The sequence below is a fragment of the Dendrobates tinctorius genome, unplaced genomic scaffold (genome assembly GCF_039654945.1).
Source record: "Dendrobates tinctorius isolate UK_male_01 unplaced genomic scaffold, ASM3965494v1 ptg000071l, whole genome shotgun sequence".
In the NCBI taxonomy this organism is placed as follows: domain Eukaryota; kingdom Metazoa; phylum Chordata; class Amphibia; order Anura; family Dendrobatidae; genus Dendrobates; species Dendrobates tinctorius.
The window spans coordinates 15766624-15784461 of record NW_027361739.1 but is presented as its reverse complement, the minus strand read 5'-3'; the positions used below and the strand labels follow the sequence as shown (position 1 = coordinate 15784461).

The 17838-nt window shown below is 41.7% G+C and overlaps 1 protein-coding gene across 1 annotated transcript in view; it reads left to right on the top strand.

Annotated features, from left to right (window-relative positions):
- The first annotated feature begins 13090 nt into the window (after positions 1-13090).
- APCDD1L (APC down-regulated 1 like) overlaps positions 13091-17838 on the top strand; it is a 105227-nt gene continuing 100479 nt past the window's right edge. The window contains exon 1 of the mRNA XM_073582448.1: positions 13091-13299. Coding sequence (XP_073438549.1) covers positions 13263-13299 — 37 coding nt within the window. The 5' untranslated portion in view covers positions 13091-13262. The remainder of the gene's footprint in view (positions 13300-17838) is intronic.

Genomic DNA, 17838 nt, shown 5'->3' with positions numbered 1-17838 from the left:
AAACCAAAAGGCATGACAAGAATTTCATAATACCCTTCTGGAGTGTTAAAAGCCGTATTCCACTCATCCCCCTCCTTAATCCTAATCAGATTATAGGCTCCCCTGATATCAAGCTTGAAGAACCATTTTGCCCCAATAACCTGATTGAACAAATCAGTAGTAATCCAGTTTAACTCCCGAAAGTCTAAACAGAGATGTAAGCCCCCATCTTTCTTTTTAACAAAGAAAAACGCCGCTGCTACAGGCGAAGATGAAGGTAATATGTCCCAAGGCAAGACTCTCAGAGATGTAGTCTTTCATGTTCTGGCTCTCACGACCTTACAGATTATATAATCTGGTCTTGGGCAACTTTGCTCCTGGAAGCAAGTTCACAGGACAGTCATACACATGATGGTGAGGCAGTTCTTGACACCCCTTTTCAGAGAAAACCTCAAAATCATAGAGAAAAGATGGAATATTTTTAGTGGAGACATTAGAGATAACAGTACCTAGGCACTTAATCTTGCAAAAATTACTTCACTTAATTATCTCTCGTGCCTGCTAGTCTATGACTGGTTTATAGTTAATCAACCAGGAAAGACCCAACACAATAAGAGTATGGCAGCTTTTCACAAGATAACAAAAAAGAGGTCCCTGTGAAGAGTACGTACCTGAAGGTTCACTTTATGCGTTATTTGCGTAAAGCTTCCCTGAACAAGAGGCGCAGAGTCTCTCGCAAACATGGGGATGGACATCGCCAGCTTGCAAAAGGAGAGACCATGGATCTGAGCAAACCGAGCATCCACCATACTGGCTCCTGCCCCACTATCCGTAAGACAGATATTGCCTCAGTTTCTGTACCTATAACAACTTTTGTAGGTAGGATAAACTGAGACACACCTGTGAAGGAGATATATACACCCATGTTGTAATCCTCCACACAACCTTGAGTCAGAAGGTGTTTCTTCTGTTTGGGTATAGATGGACAAACCCCCAATAAAATAACCCTTTTTGCCACAGTAAAACATACCTCCGTCTTGCGTTGAACCGCAAGAGACCCATAACGGGAAGAAGCCACCCTAACTGCATAGATTCTTCATAGCACATAGGGAGAACTTCAGTCCTAGGAACTATAACAGGGGGTGGGGTCACTACTGGTCTAGCCTGGAGGCGTCTGTCTATTTGCAAGAGCCATGGCTGCCTCCAACGAAGCTGGAGTTTCGTACAGCACCAATGCGTCTTTTATCCATTCAGACAGGCCCCTGACAAAACTGAATCCTAAGGGTGGGGTCATTCCACTGGGTGTCATTGGCCCATCTACAGAATTCAGATAAAAATTCCTCTGCCGGTCAGTCTCCCTGCTAGAAATTAGAAATTACGTGCTTTAGATTTTGCAAGGGAGACCCAGTCCGGGTCATCATAAACGAGGCCAAGAGCCCCGAAAAATCCATCCACCGACTGGAGTGACATTGAGTCGGATGGGAGTAAGAAGTCCCAGGATTGAGGGTCTCCTTGAAGGAGGGAGACAACAATCCCAACCCTCTGTACCTTACTCCCAGATGACCACGGATAAAGCCTGGAATAGAGCTTACAGGCTTCCCAGAACACGACAAATTTGTCCCAACCCCTCGAAAACCTATCCGGCAGTGCCACTTTAAGTTCAGGTTCATCTGTCTGGTGTGAAGAAACCTTAGACCATAGGTCTGATAGCTCACAAGATAAACCCTGCAGCTGCCTCGCAAAGCTAGCGACGGGATCCATGTCAACATAAAACGTGTGTGGCCTGTGAAAATGTCATGCTATGACGATCTTTGGTAAGGAAGGGGGGGCTCAAACTGTCCCTGGAACTGGGATCCTAACTTTCCGTCTCAGGGGTACTCTTGAAGGTAGAGAGACCTGAGTCTCCTACCTTACTATACTCCTGTTAATATCCATAGCTGTCCCCTTCCCCTCCCCCAGGAGGCCTTGGACAGAAATGTTAATGTATAAACAGATAAAACAAACAGGGATAACAAAAAGCAACTCACATACAAAAACATTCACCAAGGGTAGAGAGGAATAAAGAGAAGGATGGGAAGGTACAAACCAAATATTAATAGATTAATGGAGAAAACATACACCCAAATACAGCCCTTAACAATGTCCTGCAGCAACTACAAACTCCAACTTCAGCACACCAACTTCAGTAAGCCAGGAAGTTAGGGATGAGAAGTTCTGTCCAGGTTTTATGGAGAAAGATAATGGGCAGGTGAGGAGCAGCTGTGAGATGGAGCTACCCGTCTCTGGCCAGCATACAAAGAGTCGTTAACCTCCTGAGTGCCAAAAGAAACAAAGTCCATTGAGGGACAAAACACACAGGCTTAGTGGAAGACCTGCAATTCACAGTAGTAAAGATTGCCTAATCCCAGATCTCCCAGGGGGACATGTCACACTCCTGACAGTGGGATTGAAGAGCCTTGGGATTCCAAATTAGCTTTTATTAATACCAACACATTTATGTGCCACACCAACACCAATCTCAAGGTATGAAAGCCAAGTGTCAAAAGCCAAGAGGGATCAAATTTGGACATGTCTCAGTGATTTTGTGGGGACCTCTTGATCTGCAAATATACATGGACATGTGGACATCGCACAGACTGTAATATGTAAGTGATCTATCCATGAAAAACACTAATAAAACTTGTATGCAAAAAAATGACAATTGAATAGGGCCTTAAAATGTAAAGAAATTTTACAATATAATAAATGAGTAGACATGTCTAACCTGAGCTACATGTGTGTAGGTGGTCTTCCTGATAATCCCCACCCAGAATATTTTGTTCTGTGCGAGGACATGTAAAGCAGCCAGGCAGCTTTCGCAGCTTTCGATTCTCCCATTGAACCTGCAGGCGATATGAATGCCCCTGGTGACAGCTGGCAGGTGCCATTCTCTAACCAATCCTTGATCTGACTGACCGAAACCTGTCAGGAATGAAGATTAAACAGTCAACAGAAAGTCCGACAGGGCTTGTCATGTAACTGGGGGCCGGCTGGGGGGCTAATAGACAATAAGACCCTGTGAGATAAGTGCTTTCAGGTTAGCAAAGGTCTTGCTGGGATCCAAAATAAGACTGTTATCACCTGACAGTTTCAGCTGTGTGATTGATGCCTGTCACAACGACTGTGACGCGTCTATTCAGCGCTCGCCAGGAGGTCCCATCAGCAACTGTCTAGTTGCAATTCGACCACTGACCTATTGTCTCTTTGAGTCTATTAAGATTAAATTAGGTTCTCCGAGTATGTGCATGATATTAAACACTGGAAGATTGATCACAGACATTTCCACAATTCTGCACACTTATCTTCTGACTGGGACTATTATCCATTTAAATATCAATGTTCATCATCATCCTCTCAATTGATCATTTACGATTTCTTAAAGTCACTTTTGGTTTTTTTTCTTGTTACATTCACTCTCATTTTTTAACACCATATTCTGCAAAATTGTTCACGCTTTGGTGCAAAAATTAAAAAATGCTCCTTATTTTCTGTATGACCAGTTTCTGTGACTTTTTAGCACCAGAAGTTGTAAATTCTTCAAAAAGTTGAAAAAAAATGCACCAAATTGGAATCTCTGACATAAACCTATCTCAAGGCAGGGACCAGAGTGAAATGCGCAAAAATAAAAAATGTGACATTTAGTAAAAGTCACGATTCATTAATCTATCAAAAAAAATTTGGATAAGCAAAGCTGTCCAAGAAAAATAATAATAAAAGAAAGATAACAAGTGAAAAAACCTACAAGGCCGGAGTCACACTAAACGTATGAAAAATCGGTCTGAGTCTCCCTGCACGAGAGTCGCATGAGTGACATGCGAGTACAATTCGATTTTTCACACCATGCATCCGATTTACATCCGAATGCAGTGCGATTACTATCTGACTGCAATGCGATTTTAACATGAGCTTTTACATACAGCATTTCTCTGTCATTTACACATCGTTTTCAAAGGAAATATTGATAGTTAGATGATAGCCTTGGAAGGGGGTAATACCCATGGAGCTTCCCAGGCTATTAATATCAACTCCCAACTGTATACTTAGCCTTTACTGGCTATTAAAACAGGGGACCCTAAAAAAAATGATGTAGGGTTACCCTATAATTAATAACCAGCAAAGGCTATGCAGACAGCTGCGGGCTGTTCATAGTAGCCCAGGAATGGGCCATGGATACTGCCCCCAGGCAAAAAATATCAGCTCTCAGCCGTCCTAGAAAAGGCTCATCTTTATGATGTGCCAATTCTGGCACTTAGCCTCGGTCTTCTCACTTTCCCTGTAGCGGTGGAAAGAGGGGTAATAGTTGGGGGGTTGATGTCACCTTTGTATTGTGAGGTGACATCAATCCCCAAGGTTAGTAATGGAGAGGCGTCAATAAGATGCCCCCATTACTAACCCCATAGTCACATTCTAAGAAAACACAGACACCCAGAATAAAGTCCTTTAATTCCTTTAAAGCAAGTGGGTAGAGTGGCTAGAGGCATCCCCACCTGGAAATGGGTGGGGCCCTGGAGAAAATCTTGAGTGCAGCTGCGTTGCGTCATTATGTGATCAGGACAGGCAGCGATGGAGCACTCATGCACCCGACACTGCAAGGGCATAGGCCGCATGGAGCTGAAATAGCGGCAGGAAGAAGAGGGAACCCTGCCCGGAAGATCGAGGGGAGACACTGAGGAGTCCTCTTCTTAGCAGCTAGCATACGAAAAAATTCAAAAATACTTACATATGAAAGGTAAACTGCAATTTTCCCACTAAGCAGCCAGCCCCTCCATTGCTGGGTTACTGGCTGTCTTCATCAGTGGGTTGCACCTGTGCTGCCCTAAGCCTTTATCAATGGAGGTATGCTGCATCCTGCTAGTGCATCAGTCAGGGTTTGGTGAGATTAACTTTCATATGTAAGTATTTTTGAATTTTTTCTTATGCTAGCTGTTCAGATTTAGTCTACGCTGCGACGTCAGGAGGAGAAACCAAATACACCGACCGCCCTGGAGGAACCTCTTCACCCGGAACCAGTGTTGCCGACTCAGCGGGGACCAAATACACCGACCACCTTTGAGGAATCAGCGTGGAAGCCGAGTCTGAGCCAGAACTCTATCTACCATTGGTGGAATGCACAGGCGCGGAAGGATTCAGCGTTCCCGTACTTGGATGAGCTGAGAAATGGAAACAGTAAAGTTGTTCAGTTTCAAGTTGAAATGGACTGTGTCTCATCTGCAGACAGCCTTCAGAGGCGCAGAAGAGAACCTGACGATGCTGGACCTGAAAACACAGGTATGCGGACTAAGGGACACTATGTTTATGTGAGGGGAGGTCAGGGTGTGATGGAGCAGAAGTCCTCAGCCATGACTACCACCCTGGCCCACCCTTACAATTGGACAGCTGGGGAATGTTATGAAGAAACTGCTGCGAGCTGCATCTTGCCTGGACCTGGGCATCTGACTGACGCAGAACAGACAGGCTACTAGTGAGATACTGCTGAACATTGTAGTACACCTGCCAACAACCCCTGGGCTTTTTTATTGCTCACTGTCTGGACCACGAAGAACTGAGGAGATTGAAGTGATATGTGCATCGTTCAGACTTTTTTCCGTATTTTTAAACCCTCGTTAAAAGAAAAAAAGTTTCCAGCATTTTCCTATCCTTTTTTTTTTAATAAGTTTTTTCAGGGTGCTTTTGCTTCATAAATTTGTGCATGCATTTGATTATGGAGTCCTATAGGGAAGCCTAATAAAACAGCAAACAAAAAAGGTAAATGCTGTGAATTTTAAAAAAAAAATCTATAGAAGCTTCCAAAACACCAAAAATTTGGCTCAAACTGAAAAGTCTTTTTATGTAACGCATTTTAGATTTTACTAAAAATTTTACTGTCACATTGAAAAAAAAATTATATATATATATGTTAAAAATGCAAATACAACCAGTGCAAAGACAAGGTAAAGCACTCTATGACTCTTGCCTTTCAGGGGTTGTCCATGGACTGTGTCTGTGGAATGGTCCTCTTTTGACCACTGTCTATAGACAATTTACAAAGTTCGTCAATTCTCCTCTAGTAATAACCAGAAGAGGAGTTCTTTATGAACGATGGCTCACACTTTCTTCTCCCTCCTATCACACATCAATGTTTGCTCATTAATCTTTTTTGGCAAGTGGGCGTGGTCCTCAACTCTAATCTGTGGGCGTCTACTGGAGGACCAAACCCACTTGCCTAAGAAGTAACAAGGCTATAGTTATATACAAGGAAGAGGAGGCCATAACTCAGGAACGGGGAGGCGCAGGAACAAACGAAAAATAACGTCAGATTCATGAGAACAGCGGCATTTAGACCCGGTAAAAATATATATATTCATGGCAAATGACAGGTCCTGAGTAAGACGTAGCCTATCTACAAATCTACAAGAGGGCAGCTGTTTCTGCGAATAATATCAGATGTTTGAATTATTTGCTCTAGGTTTAGGCATTGTAGGCGTCCTTCTTGCCCAATTCTTCTCGCTTCTCTGTATGAATACATGCAAATCTCCCAATTTAATACTATACTATTATTATCTTTATTATTATTATTATGCATTTATATAGCGCCATTTATTCCATGGCGCTTTACATGTGAAAAGGGGAAATATAGACAAGTATAATAAACATGTGTAAGACAAGGGACACACAAGTACAGAAGGAGAGGGGACCCTGCCCGCGAGGGCTCACAGTCTACAGGGATGGGTGAGGATACAGTAGGAGAGGGTAGAGCAGGTCGTGCGGTGGTTCAGTAGACCGAGGATCATTGCAGGCTGTAGGCTATACTATATGATTTAGGTGATGCATAGTAAACATTCCCAGTCATCTGTGCTATGCATTAGCTGCCAGGCCATGGCCTGTGGATGATACATGCTGAAACAAACCTAAGACTGATGGATGGATTATAACCAAAACAGACCATCATTAGTAATTAGAAACAGTTGCAAACTGGGAAAAACAGTACTGCATGTGGACTATGATAGAAAAAAAAAACACTCAGAAATTCCTGGATGTACGGAGCGAACACGTTTGTTCACAGTTATGACACATGACTGGTCAACACCGTAATTAATCATGACAATATGGGGAGTTCATCTCAGGCTGTTTCGACCTCTGACTGCGATCTTGTCAACCCTGCATTCCTGCTTAGCGGCCACTAGAGGGAGCTAAATAGTGGTAATATAATCAGTATAATGTCTTCTGCTGTGATACAAAGTATTGACCTAATATGTTCTCCCACATATGACTACTGATCTCTGATAAATCCCAATCAGGGGGACACCAAAACACCAGAGATCATTCTAACAAAAAGGCATTGTCCAGAGCGGAGTACCCTTTTAATTAGTCCGTGACAAACAACTGTATTAACTAAATAATGGTAACAGTAATTTAGGACAGTAATCTGCACCCCTATTTTCCATATTACTACTACTACTTTACTTGTTGTCCTATGCAATTTTTACCATAAGGTGCCATCATTTATAGATGATCCATTTTTAATGAAACTGAAAGGGGTTTCCCACTAATTTGATTTACCGTACTACCTAATCGCAGTATGGTGATAATTGGTTTCTGGCCACAAGAAGTTCCCAATGATCCCAAAGTCCCTTTTCTTAAATAGAGCTGTGGTGTTCAACCTCTGCTCCGTTCACTTTTATGGAACTGACAATGACCCCTTTAACTAGTATATTGAGAAAATGCAAGTTAGGCTAGGGTCACACAACCATAAAAATCTGACGTGTGCTATCCATCATCATCACTTTGGCGGATAGCACTTGCCCTCATGTTATTCTGTGGGGCTGTGCACCGACCGACTCGATCGAAAGTAAAAATCGCAGCTTGCACAATTTACCTCGGATAATCGTATGACACTCGCTCATTCATTTCCATGGCTCCCATTTTCACGGACTGACAACTTTTGTTTTTCTCTATCTCCAAGAAAAACGGATCAAACTCTGATCACCCTTAGATCTAACGCTGATCACCCTCAGATCAAACTCTGATCACCCTCAGATCACATCTGATCACCCTTGAATTACCCTCTGTTCAAACTCTGATCAAACTCTGATCACCCTCAGATCAAACGTTGATCACCCTTGGATAAAACTATGATCACCTTCGGATAAAACTCTGATCACCTTCGGATAAAATGCTGATCACACTCGGAACAAACTCTGATCACCCTCGGAACAAACTCTGATCACCCTCGGATGAAACTCTGATCACCTTCGGATAAAACTCTGATCACCTTCGGATAAAACGCTGATCACACTCGGAACAAACTCTGATCACCCTCGGATGAAACTCTGATCACCCTCGGATCAAACTCCGATCACCTTTGGATCAAACACTGATCACCCTTAGATCAAACTCTGATCAGTGTTTCATTAGCATAATCGGAGTGATTTTCTTGAATGAGGGAAAAGCAGTTGTGTGACCCTAGCCTTATGGTGCACACCAAATTTTTGCAATCATTTGCAACTTTTCTCTGTTTTATGTTTTGTTTTGTTTTTAAAGTACGAGTTTACTGGAAGGGGACACAGCAACAAATTTACACTGATTTATGCCCGATATCGGCTTGCATAGAGTTGATTTTCTGGCACAGAAGAGGACATACCGCAGTGAATAAAATGCCCTTTAGTGTTTTATATTATCTCTGTCGAAGAAAAAACATATGCTCCGAGGCGCAGATTGAAGTGGTTAGTAAACGACAAAAGCTTGAAGCATCTACGTTGTGCACAGTTGTGCGGTTATGCAGTAAGATGGCGGTTCACCATTGGCCACGATACATCCAGGACGTGTGACCCTTTCTTGTCCCCCAAGTCCAACCTTACAGCTGTTTATTTGCTACAGTTGCATCCACTGAGGACAATCTTGTGGGATTCCATTTTACCGGCACCGATACATTGTAGCAAATTATCCGAAAGGCGAAATGGCTTGTGCTGCTAATGTATTTTGTTCTTTTTTTCCCAACACAGGATTCAATTGTTACAAACTCTCAGCATTGATTAGGGCTGCCGCTGCATCGATCTCAGCCTTTGGATGTACAGAAAGTTCCCCTTCATTGACAGCAGAGATCTTGAAAATAATAATAAGAAATGTGCAAATTATTATAAATTTTCATTATTTCACAACATATAATGTACAAAGATGTAAACTATATGGGATGTAGATATTGATTTATTTTTTTTTTTACAAACTTTGGATGGCGTTTTTTTATTTTCCAAAATTTCGTATATTCATTTTATTATGGCTATTTTAAGTCCCACAGAAAACCCAGGACTAAAATCATACTTGGACATGCTGTTCATCACTGACTCCAATAATGCTACAAAATGAAGGTAAACGTGTCATTGCTGCTTTTTGAAGAATAAAATGGCGTGAAAAAGGACAATTAAAAAAATTGAAGGTAAAATGTATAAAAATGGTTTATAATTCGCACTAGGTTTTAGTGTAACTTGCAAAAGGGAGGAACGTAGCAGCACTCTGTAGAGACCAAAACACATGCGAACATAAAATCTATCATAATTGCTGAGTAAAGTATAATAAAAAGTAAAAAAAAAGGTAAATTTTAAAAAAAACTTACAAAAAAGAATGTTCTTAGCACATAAATGTAGTGTAGTATTTGTTGCGAACGTGCTGTGTACATATGCTGGGATTGCAAAACAATTTTGGTCACGATGTGGGCTACGTGGGCAAGATTCCGCTTACAATGCAAATGAATGAGGTCACATTGTGGCGGTCTTCAATCAGAACCAGTTGGGTTATCTGAGACACCGTTGACATGCATTATTCTGTAACATAGCAGCGGCGTACGGCAGTAGTTGGCTCTTTTTTTGGCCAAAGTCACTGTGTAGCCGCAGCCTTAATTATTTGCATGGGGAAGGGTAAAATCTGCAGCAGAAATCTGCACAGAAATTGACAGGATCTGATCTTTTAGACACTAGCGCGGCCGCTGAGTTTTACCAGGAGAAGCTGCTTTAGGAAAACACTGGCGGTGGTTCTCACGAAGCTTCGCCGGTGACTATGCCATCATTTTTGCCAGCGCCTCTGTATTTCCAAGTTTAGATAGCGGGCGGCTTCTGAGCGGAATTCGCCCCAAGAATGAATAAAATAAGTGACATAAGACGGAAGATGTGCACAGTAATGTCGCTTTTACATTTGTGCACTATGTTCATTTCAGGCGGATTCTGGGTGAAATTTGCCTGAAAAAGACATTGTGTTCACATACCCTCACAGCTCAATTTACCCAGTAGGTCTTTTCCTACAATGTGTGGATGAGATCCAAGGTGCCTTCAGAAGAGTATATGAAAAATCTTCCAAGTTTCATCCAAAAACGTGAGCAATTTTTTTCAAATTTTCATCCGTTTGTCCATTTTTATGTCTTTGTGCTGTCCAAGTGTGATCCGTTGTCATACAACTTCTTTAAAACATGTACATGATGAAGCTTATAACCGAACTCTATCGTTAAAACTCGGGTGCCACGCTGATGTTCTGTGGAGGTGTCCGATATTTTTCCCGCACCCGCAGACTTGAATGTGTGAGTCTCATACGAGACTCGGATGAAAGTAGTACATGTGTAAGAGGCTGCCAGGGCCGTAGTCATGGCCGAGCACTCCGGTGTATCTGTGCCCTGGCCTCCTCTTACATAAAAACAGCATTCTTTCACTAGCAAAGCTGTGTCTTCTCTCACTGCACCATCAGGGATACCACTGTGGTGCTGAAGCCTTTCTGCAATTGGTTTCGCAAGAATTGAGACACAGTCCGGTTCAAATGCAACAAGTGAAATTTTACTTGAATAACTTGGAAGCACATACTTACCGCAAGGTAAACAGACATGCTGCGGGCTAAAAAGATGTGCATGTCCGGTTTAGCTGGTGTGTCACTCGTTTATTCAGATGCATAGTGGAGACGGGATTTCATAAAATCCCCTCCACTATGCTGTAACATCTGAACGCTGCGGATTAAACGCTGCAGCTGTAAGCAGCGTTCAATCCGCAGCAAATCCTGATGCAATCCACCGTGGAAACTCACCCTTATATTATATTAACAAATATACATACAGTACACTGGTAATATATGGCAACAGGACGAAAGAGAAAGGCAAGGGTATAACTGTAATATAGCATACCCATTACACATGAGGTTTTTTACTTTCCCAGGCAACGTTCACACGTTCAGTATTTGGTCAGTATTTTACATCAGTATGTGTAAGCCAAAATCAGGAGAGGAGCAATCAGAGGAAAAGTATAATAGAAACACATCACCACTTCTGTATTTATCACCCACTCCTGGTTCTGGCTTAGGCTACATTCACACGTAGCGTAACTCTCGTGGAAATTACCACGAGAATTCCGAATTCCATTCCGCGGGAAAATCGCATTTTAAATTCCCGAGATTTTCCCACGGAAAAACTAGCATTTTGCAAGCGTAATTAGCTTGCAGAATTGCTAGCGTTTTCCAAGCGATCTGTAGCATCGCTTGGAGAACTGATTGACAGGTTGGTCACACTCGTCAAACATAGTGTTTGACGAGTGTGACCAACTTTTTACTATTGAGGCTGCCTATGCGGCATTAATACTAAAAGATAGGATGTAAAAAATAATTAAAAAATATATATATTGTTATTCTTACCTTCCGGCGTCCCGCGCAGCCTTCCCGCCTCTCTCCACGCTCCTGGTCCCAGTAATCCTTTGCGAGAATTACCGCGATGATGTCCGTTCTCGCGGGATCGCGCCGTCTCGCGGTCATTCGCGATGACGTCGCGCGAATGACCACGAGACTTCGCGATCCCGCGAGAACGGACGTCATCGCTCGCAAAGGATTACAGGGATCGGGAGCGTGGAGAGAGGCGGGAAGGCTGCACGGGACGCCAGAAGGTGAAAATAACAATATTTTTTATTTTAATTCTATTTTTTACAGGGATATGGTACCCAAAGCCCGGAGGACAGTCTCCTCTCCTCGGGGCCGTGGGTACCATCCGCAAATGTTCTGCTTACTTTTCGCATGGTGTGCACAGCCACATGCGGAAAGTAAGCAGAACAATGCATTCCTTTGGGTACGGGATCACCGCGATTCCACTAAATTAATGAGCATGCTGCGTTTTTTACCGCAAAGCGATTCTGCCGCAGTAAAAACCACAGCATTAGCACAGCTTTGCAGAATCCCATAGGAATGCATGGGATGCTTATTTTTCGCGGCAAAATTGCGCGGTGAAAACGCGAAAAAACCGCCACGTGTGAACATAGCCTTACAAATACTGAGGTAAAATACTGACCAAATACTGAACGTGTGAATGTGGCCTGAGAAAATAAATCCCCACCTGCACTACTTTTATCTGAGTCTCATACGAGACTCACAGATTCAAGTTTATGGGTACGAGAAAAAAAAAATTGGACCCCACAAAGAACATCATAGTGGCATCTGGTTTTTCACAGATAGATTTCTTTTATAAAACTAGGAAACTGTATATAATGTTTTAAAGTAGTTGTATGAAAACGGATCATACATGATGTCACACAGACCTAAAAATGGACACATGGATGGGAATCTGATGAAACTGACAAAAAAATCATCCGAGTTTTCTAGATGAAACTCGGATGATCTATTTTTCATACGCTCGTCTGCAGGCACCTTTATACGTATGTGGGTTTTCCATGATGGAAATTGTCTACATATTTGATGTATGGAAAAATATTCTAATGTGCACATAACCTTATGATGGCCAAGTAAATGACCATTATTGGAAATGAGCATCACAATCCATTATAGGGTACGGTAGGCATATTTTATGGGGCAGCCGGACCACCTCCACAACCCTCTTCAGAGGTGAACAGGTGGGATTACGCCTCCGTCAGCGGCCAATGAGTGACTTTTGGCGGCCATCAGTCCAGTTTGTGGAGTCCTGCATGTGAGGGGTTGATGAGGAGAATATGGAGAGGGTGGGATGGCGTGAAAGCTTCAGACTATGAATGAAGATTGTAGGAATAGTCTGCAGTCTCCACCTCTTCTCACTTTAACCTATAACTGCCAAGCTCCATTAAAACTAACAGCACATTGTGGGCTGACTGGCTTCATGAGCACATCAGTATGTGATCTGAGGGAACACAGCCTTCCTCCCCACCACAAGCCCCTGTGTTACATACAAAGTGCTGACACTGGCCAGCTCAGGGGAGCACAGACCCTCATCATCACTTGGCTCCTAGACCCCAATTTCCTGGAGGGACTATTCCTGCGGAGCGATGGCACAGCGTTACTGCGCCCTGGGATGCTTTCTAGGTAGGCAGCGAGCAGTGATGTGTGCCTGATGTTGTAGGACTACAGCACCCAGCCACAGGTTGCCTTGTTTATGGTGAATGCTGAGACTTGTAGTCCAATGCTTCATAGCTGTAATGAACCTGGATGTCCAATCTGTGGCTTTTTTATCATTTCTCTATCATTTTCTATTAATTTAGACTTTTTCACTTCTATTGATTACGACTTTGTATTGAAGTTGAGCAATAGGCGTCCGTATTTGGTGCGGATTTTCGGTTGCAGATTTGTGCACGGAAACATGTGATAGAAATGATCCACGTGTAATGGGTTGCGGATTTTGTTACGGATCTCTGCATTGCCAAAAAAAAAGCGAGATCCACTATGAAAAGAACTGATATGCTGAGGATTTAAAAATCTGCATCGCAGGTCAATTACTGCTCGGAAATTTTAGGCAGCGCGTGAATTAAATGCTTAAAATCCGATTGATTTTGTTGTTACTGTCATTTTGCTATGGATTCTGTCCCCAAATCCGGTTGGAAATTCTGCAGTAAATCGTAAACGGATGATATTTGGTGCATAAATTGCAAATCTTGTCCGCACGTTAATGGACCTACGGTGTGTTTTTTTTTTTTGTTTAACAGGATGTCAATTCTTGTTGCAGATTTTTAATTGCAGGTTTCCAAAGAATTTAGCACTGAAGTGCTGCGGATTTGCTGCCAAAAACCTGTGCCAAATCTGTATTTGCCAAAATGGTTGCATGTGATGATAAACTGTAGTATTGTTGTGCGCGAACTGTCAGGATGAAAAGATGTCACCCACAAACTGGAGCGTCACTTTGCAGATTTACATGACGTACAGAACCAGCTCTATACTAACCCTATCAATGTGACCTAGAATTACTCTTACTCATCAAAGACTTAAAAAAAAGGATAATATGTAAAATGATGCTCAAGAAATAAAGACGTAGCAGAGGTGAACTTGTTTGGCTGTTCCCAGTGAGGTCCAAATAGAAAAGTCAGCTCTGCTATTCCACATGTGTATGTTGACAATTCCAAGAGCAATGTGTTCCGGTGTATATACTGCCACAAATTAGAGCAAAAACGCAGTAAAGTGAATTTTCCGACTGCCTTGACAGTTTTGACTTTTTTTCCAAAAAGGAACATAGTCATAAAAAATAATAAAAAATTTTTTTAAAAAAGGAACATTTTGGCCCATAAGATTGATCAGTCTTGTAGCATTTTTACCAACCCACATTTATCATTTCCTTGCATTCTTGCTATGCCATTCCTCTCTGTTATCATCTCCCTCTACCATAGGCTAGATAAACAATGGCCTGTGATATGACTACAAAGGTGCTAAAACTGGTCCCATATCAGAGAAGTTTGTTGCATTAGGGCTCGTTCTTATCTATTTTCATGTGTTTTTTGAGATTTTTTTTTTTTAAAAATTGCATGAATACAGTTTTGTACAATAAAGGGAGAAACGCTCCAAAAATTGGATGTAGTATATAGAACCTGTCTTGATTTTGTCCCTTGATTTAAATGTTTAAAATATGTATATAATATGATATAGATGCCGAAAAATGCAGGGATGGCGATTTACATGAAGGACATTTGCTCCATTTAAATTGATGTTCTACCCGGAAGATTATCTTTGTCACCGCACAGATATCTTATAATATTTTCCCCTTTAACACCCAGTGCTTTCATATTAAGAAAAAAATTTGGACTATGCTATTGACTAGAGCGGACCATTAATAACTAGATCTTTTACCCAAAATACAGGTGAAGGGGTGGCTGTAAGGCTATGTTCACACGCAGTGTTTTTTGCTGCTTTTTTTTATATATAAATAAGAAGCTGCATTTCACAGTAGCAGCAAAAGCGATGAGATTTCAGAAATCTCACGAACACTCGTTTTTTTTTTCCTGACACTGAATTTGAGAGCTGCAGTGTTTTTTAAATCTGCAGCATGTCAATCCTTACAGCGTTTTGGCACTGATTTTCGCCCATAAAAAGCAATGAGAAAGTGCAGAAACCCAGCAAAAAAAAACACAGGACCAGACTTTGCTGCATTATTTACAGCATAGAACTAATTTTAAAGCTACGTTCACATGTTGCGTTTTTGCAGTTTTTTTCCTGCAGGTAAAACCTTCTCTCTTGGTTGTAAAGATGCTGCTTACAAAAATCAGGTTTTGATGCTTATTTTGGTGCGGATTATGCATGTCATTTGTCTACAGTACATGACTAATGAAGTTTATTTTATTTACCAAAAACTCATGGTTGATTTTTACAGCATTTTTGCACTTTTTCATTGTTTTCTATGGTGAAATTTGCAGCAAAAACCCTGAAATAATTGACATGCTGGAGATGTAAGAAACGCTGCAGTTCTCAAATTCAGGCATGGAAAAAGGAAACGTCCTGAATTTCTGAAATCTCATAACTTTTGCTGGAACTGTAAAAAAATCTTTAATTTAAACCTTTAATTAATTAAAAACAAATGCTGAAAAATGCTGTAAACCGCAACGTTTTTACTTTCGAGACTGCAAGTTTTGGCTCCAGGAAACAATGCTGCATAGGCGCTGAGTGTGAACATAGAATAAGTTTTGCCCAAGAAGTAAAGTTTTTTTGTCGTTCTCTGATTGTAAAAAGTTTTGAAGTTAACCGTCCAGAGGACATTATATACATGAGACTGGTATATGGACATATAGTAATGGATATACAGTACAGGCCATGTTTTCTTACTACAGTAAAAGCGCTTTACAAAGGCCTTAGGCTACGTTCCCAAGATGAGCTTTTGACGCTGTGTCAAAAACGCAGCGTCTTCCAGTTCCAGCAAAGTGGATGGGATCATGCACACTGTGCTTCTTTTTAATGCAGCCGCAGCTCCTGTCCTGAGTCGTGCGAATTTCTCGCATCACACACGGTAGTGTGATCCCGGCCTAAAGGTGACCAAACTCTTTAGATATCAGGTATTCCTCTCATCTCCCACCCTTATACATGAGTGCTCGCTTTGACTGAGAAAGCACGTGTTCTCAATGGAGGGAGGGAACTAAGCCCCTGCCAGACACCTCTAGCGGTGACTCATCTTCTCTGATGGCAAAATAATAAGGCAGTGAAATTTAACATCCTGATCATTTTATTGCAAAGGGTCACCATGCACATAAGAGAGTGGCCAGCCCAGCCGAAATTCGCTGGTTGAACACCTTTGCTACAACTCTTTTATACGTATGCATTAGCACATCTTGTGCTATAGGCTAGATTGGTCGGACTATAGGCTCAGAGAGTCTCAACCTCCCACCAGTTTTATCATTTTGAATGAGAATGTTATAAGAACCTTGTGGTGGTAGTTGAGGTCATTGGTCTTGAACCTGTGACTCTAGCTAAGGTGAAACTATTACTTCTATCATATCTGTCAGCTGGTAGGGTATTCTGAGAGTTGTAGTTACACCTCAGCGGGAGAAACGTAATGTGATGTCGCCTGTTATAGACAGTCATCGTAGTAGAAGTGACGTAACACATTTATGTCTTGTAAGGACGGACGTATGTACGTAATGTATGGAAGGTCGTATGTATGTAATGTAAGGACGGACATATATATGTATGACGTATCAATGGATGTATGTATATAATGTATGGAAGGGCACATTTATGGAATGTACAGTGGGGAAAATAAGTATTTGACACGCTGCCGATTTTGCAAGCTTTCCCATCTACAAATGGAGAGGTCTGTAATTTTTATTGTAGAGAGAAACAAAATCTAAAAAAAATCCAGAGAATCACATCGTATGATTTTTACATATTTAATTTGCATTTTATAACATGAAATTGCTATTTTATACAATAGAAAAACAGAACTTAATATTTGGTACAGAAAACTGTGTTTGCAATTACAGGGGTCAGACGTTTCCTGTAGGGATTTTGGCCCACTCCTCCACACAGATCTCCAGATTCTCAGATTTTGGGGCTATCGCTGGGCAAATTGAGTTTCAGCTCTCTCTAAAGATATTCTATTGGGTTCAGGCCTGGATTGGCTACTCCAGGACTTTGAAATGCTTCTTAAGGAGCCACTTCTTAGTTGCCCTGGCTGTGTATTTCGGGTTATTGTCACTTTGGAAGGCTGAGCCACAACCTGTTCTTCATGCTCTTACTGAGGGAAAGAGGTTGTTGGCCAAATTCTTGCGATACGTGACCCCATCCAACCTCCCTTCAATAAGATGCAGTTGTCCTATCCCCTTTGCAGGAAAGCACTGCCAAAGTATGATGTTTCCCCAACCATGCTTCCCGGTAGAGACGGTGTTCTTTGTGTTGTACTCATCCTTCTTCTTCCTCCAAACATGGCGAGTGGAGTTGATACCAAAAAGGTCTATTTTTGTCTCATCTGACCACATGGCCTTCTCCTATACCTCTTCTGGATAATCCAGATGTCATTGATGAACTTCTTGGCTGATTCCTGACCTTTGAGATCCGTTATCCATCATTTATTTTAGCATAATGTGTGTATTTTTTAATAAAACATGTTTTTACTATTGGGATTCATTGCAAATTTTGGACTGTTTATCTACA